This window comes from Frankliniella occidentalis, unplaced genomic scaffold (genome assembly GCF_000697945.3).
Source record: "Frankliniella occidentalis isolate FOCC.00 unplaced genomic scaffold, Focc_3.1 Scaffold87, whole genome shotgun sequence".
NCBI lineage: Eukaryota > Metazoa > Arthropoda > Insecta > Thysanoptera > Thripidae > Frankliniella > Frankliniella occidentalis.
In genome coordinates this window covers 49472-54146 of record NW_026267216.1, presented here as the reverse complement: position 1 = coordinate 54146, position 4675 = coordinate 49472, and the positions used below count along the sequence as shown (strand labels likewise).

General features: G+C 49.6%; 1 protein-coding gene across 3 annotated transcripts in view; it reads right to left on the bottom strand.

The window, feature by feature from the left end:
* The window catches only part of LOC113212579 (fatty acyl-CoA reductase wat), a 24763-nt gene extending 24321 nt beyond the window's left edge, over nt 1–442 (bottom strand). The window contains exon 1 of one of the 3 annotated variants that reach the window (XM_052269245.1): nt 114–442. In XM_052269245.1, the coding sequence (XP_052125205.1) occupies nt 114–311 (198 nt within the window). In that variant the 5' untranslated portion in view covers nt 312–442. The remainder of the gene's footprint in view (nt 1–113) is intronic. The other 2 variants (XM_052269239.1, XM_026431341.2) reach the window with 2 other exon arrangements.
* Nucleotides 443–4675: the final 4233 nt, after the last annotated feature.

The window sequence follows — 4675 nt, the reverse complement described above, 5'->3', positions numbered from 1 at the left end:
GGGGGGGGGGCATATTGACTATGATCTTGGCCTTAGTACACAATTGTGACAGGTTTGCAAGTGGCCCTCCCTAATTAGTTGCTTTGCTTTCCATTTCATCCAGTCGATCTTACCGGCGTCTTGACGATCTGCTCCACCCGGTCCTGGGCGCTGACTCCTCGCTTGGGCCGCAGCAGCAGGTAGATGCACTCCACCTCCGGGCACGACCGGAGCAGCTTCTCCACCAGCACCTTGCCCATGAACCCCGAGCCCCCGGTCACGAACACGTGCTTCCCGGCGAGCTCCCCCGCGATACTTGGTAGCGACTCCATGTCGTGTTTACAGGGGGCCTAAGGCCGTTTGCAACCGAAGCACTCAAACCGTCCGAAGCTGACGAGGGCGCCGTGCAGACTAGTAGGTGCCCATGCGCCCGCGCCGTTCTCGCCGTGTTGACACTAATTTCTGACGACGTCAATGATTTAACTAGGCATCGGGCGTGTTCATTCGGAGCCCGCGGCCTGTTCTCACGGGCAGTGCCGGCCACAGGTGTTAACTTTAAAGCCCTGTAGTGTAGGTGCCTATGTATTAATCAGCGTTTAAGCGCCCTTGTGACCTTGCGTATGCCTGCCCCGTCCCTCCTAACCATGCCCCTTTGCCTCATTTTCCCTATGTCGGTTGGGTGTGCAATGCGGCGGTACCCCGCTGCTCCTCCACGCACTGGCGTGGAGTATCGCCGAGGCCCGACGCTCGAGTTGGGAGTATGGCGCGACCAACGACTTTCACCGCTTGAAGTGGGCCGCTTGGGCGGCTGGTGTTTCTATATTCTTGGGACACTTCTCCCGAAAAAGCGGTGTTGAAAGTAATGTTCGTCGTGGCTTTCCTTCTTCTTTGTCACGGTTTATATTTGCTGACGATGGCCCGAGGTTTGTTTCGTCAATACCCTGCGTCCAGCGGCTGGCGCGGGGGCACGGGGTATGCACAAGCTTCACTACTCCGCGTTGCCCCTTTCACAAAACCACCCTTCGTCATATGCTCTTCTGACACCGTCATCAACACTGTTATTCAAATACTATGACGTCACATTCTATAAAATGTGAATTGTGTCACATTAGAATTTCATGTCGCATTCGTTTTAACGTAACAAGGGTATGCCTCTCATGCCCTGAGCCCTTAAGAGGAGAGCGGTGCAAAACTATATATAACGTTCTAAAGAATGTGACATGATATTCTATCTAATGTGACACAATTCACATTGCATAGAATGTGACGTCACAGAATCTGATTAACAGTGAATCTGTTCAAAAACTCTTCAAGTTGGGTTATTGCGTGTGTTTGACGAGTGCACAATGAACCCACCCTGCGCTGCGTACTGCGGTGGATTAGATTATTCCCTCTCCACTAGGCTTTGCTAGCGCGGAGAACACTTCGAAGCACTATTCTGACGGGAGGGTTTTCCGGCGGTCTTCTGTCGGCCGTGTCCTGGCTTTCCCTTGCCTGTACCTCCAGTCGGTCCACTCTTACTGTGGGGAACATGGGCCGAGCGGGACGGGGCGCGGCTGTGGCCTCTGACAGAGCGTCGATTCATCCCCCATTTAGCGTGATTTAAGCCCCTGCAACCACAAAGGCTGTGGAAATTGCGCTGACCCGCCCACGGGGGCCACGGCCTCTTGCGGGCCACGCAGGAACCTGTGGTGCGTGACGAGTGAGGTAGCGGCAGGACCCAGGTGCACATCGCCAGTTTCGCTGTTGCTCCGAGGCGCGCGCCTTGTAAGGGACAGAGGGCAGTTCGGTGGTAATTCCAATACAATGGGCATTTGTTGTGCCCCGGAATTCTAATGTTTCCCTCCTGTCACTTGGATTGTCCTTGCCCGTGTTGCGCGGAGAAAAAACTAAGCACGAGAGCGGAGCGGAGTGATCCACGCTGAGGGTCCCACTAACATAAGATTGCCTACCCACGCCGCACCTGACGTGTAAACTGACTAAATCAAATAGACGAATAGATTACAAGGATGATTTTTTTTTTCAACGTCCGAAAAATACTTTGTTTGCCTTGGGCAATGTAATTTTCCTCCCCAGATATCCAGCAGGTCTGAGTAACCGCCTACAGTCAGGGAGGACCTCTCTCGTGGGCGGCTCCAGAAATGACTAGAAATGGTCTATCAACTCGCAAAATAGGCTTCCTATCAAAAACTGTAGAAGAAGCCGCCCCCCCCCCTCAAAAATAATAATAATAAATACATTGCGATTTGTAATTTTGCGAAGTAAAGCCGAATTAAACAGGGCCTGCACAAGTCCAGACCGAGGGGGAAACGACTAAGGTAATCCGGCTGACAGCCGAAAGGTAATCCGACAGGGGTAATCCGAGGAAATTCTAAAAAATCCGTGGGAATCCGGGGAAATTTTAGGGTAATCCGGGAAAATTTTGGGGGTAATCCGGGGTAATCCTTGAGAAAAAGCAACGTAATCCGGAGGACACTCCAGAGGTAATCCGGGTAATCAGTAATTCGGCTGACACAAAGTTTAACAGTCGTTTCCCCCTCGGTCCAGACTGATAAGCCCGATGTGGCTTCAAAGAATTGCCGTAGGATGGCGTTGTGGTGCACCAGGAACTGACATGTATTTTTGAGCGGTATCGCCTGTAACACATTGCTGTAGCTGTCTACATCTTTGATTTTGAGCAAAAAGTCACGCAAGTGCCCAAAATAATTGATCTAATTCTAACGCGCGCCGGTACCCGCAACCTCTCTATAGTTAGGTATGGCTCCGTCCGCACTCATCTTGTAAGGGGCGCCTGATCGGCGCTCCCGCAGCTTTGTTGTGGTATTGCCTGTGTAGGCAACTGGCACTCCTTCAACCCAACCAGCTGACTGACCCCTTGAATAGTTTTAGTTCACCAACTTCATGTTCAAGGCAAATTTCTTTAATCTTGTTGTAAAATTATAAAATTATGGATGTTTTGAAAATTACAGTTTTTAAATTTCAGATCAGAGATCTGGACTTTCAAAACACGTTTCAAAACATTTTTACAGTTGTTTTAGTTTGTAATTTTACAAAAATTGAATTGCGTAAAAAGTTGCCTACAATATTTGTTAAATTACAATCGATTTTTTTAACAGTGTAGCGGGCAGGTCTACAGAATACGTTTGTCTTTCGAAGATTTATCGTTTATCCAGCAAATTGCTGGAGCTCGGCGCCTGGTAGGCCAACCGCCGTGCCCGCATGCCCTGAAGGCAAGATGATGCCTATCTACCAGGCGCCATGACAGCTTGCTGGAGACGTCACGTCAGAGCGTCTCACCTCTGTGCAGGTGGAGTTGAAATGGCGAGCACACTGCAGGAAGTCTGCACTGTGAGAAAAAACAACGGAAAATCAACGGACGACAGCGGCAATTATTTTCCGGACGTGTCCGTACCCTAAATTTAATTGTACGGTCAAAGCAAAACGGTTGCTCCGGGTTGTTCCGTACCTCATTTTTGGGGTACGGAGCAACTGTATCACGTATTTAACGGATATAAGCGGCAATTATTTTCCGGACACGTCCGTACCCTAACTTTAGTTACATGGTCGAACTCAAACGGTTCTTCCGTACCTCTTTTTTGAAATATGCTATAACGGAATGTCCGTTGCCAGTCCCGTAGTATTAGATGATTTTTTTACAGCGTGCGTATAGTGCGCTGTGAGAGGTAGGTTCAGCAGAGGTCGAGTTGTGTTAGGCACTCATCCATATTGTTAAACATAACTGTTGTCAAATACACCAGGCATTAGGATCCTTACCTTATTTTGTTTGACAGCGGAACGGTGGGAGTTCAACACTGAGGAGACACGACTTCTCAATTTTGTGTACTGTGAATACACTCAAATCGTAATGAACACTGAATAATAATCGCTTATTGCTGAGCACGCGTAGCGAGCGAAGCTCTAGGGCAGACTTTTCTGGGCCCATTTCAGTCCTTATGCTGATCTCGCAGCTATATATATACGTCAATTGGTGTTTAAACTTTCGACACTTCCGAAACGTATAGCAGCTGCACATGCACACCGTATGGTCCCCTATTGACAGCATAGAGCTGTGTGTGTCGAAGTGTGCAGAAATTAAACGTTTACAGAACGTCTAAAATTTGCACACGCAAGTGTGCAACTTGAGTTAAACACCATGTAATGTGCTACATCACAACTTGCACACATTTGGTGTGCAAATATTGCACACTTGTTTTACCAGTGAATAGTTTTTGCAATTGTTACTGCTAGTAACTTTTAGTCATTGCTATAAGCTATTCCGTAGCAGGGACCGGAACTAATCCAAATGTCTTCCATGATCCACATATGCCCCACTCTCCCTACTACTCACAGTCGAAGCTTCGCAAAGCTTTGGTCCTGTTTAGGGAATAAATCGTTTATTTCTTCCAGTGTCTCTGTGCCTCAATGAATAAAACAGGTTCCATAGCGGCCCGTCACAGCAGCCGGAGAGCCCCCTCCGGAGCCGGGGCTGCCTCCACAGGAAATCCCCTTTGAGGCTTGTCTGGGGTGGAGTGGCGCGGAGGGGATGGCGTGGACAGCCAAGGGCTGGGTGGGGCGGGGCAGCCCGGACGGAGAAATTGATTGTGCGGACTGCAGTCCTGCAGCTTGTCCAGAGGAGGGAAGCCAGGGGCCGAGAAACAGGGCGTGGACAGCGCGCCGCGGGCCGCGGGGTCTTTAA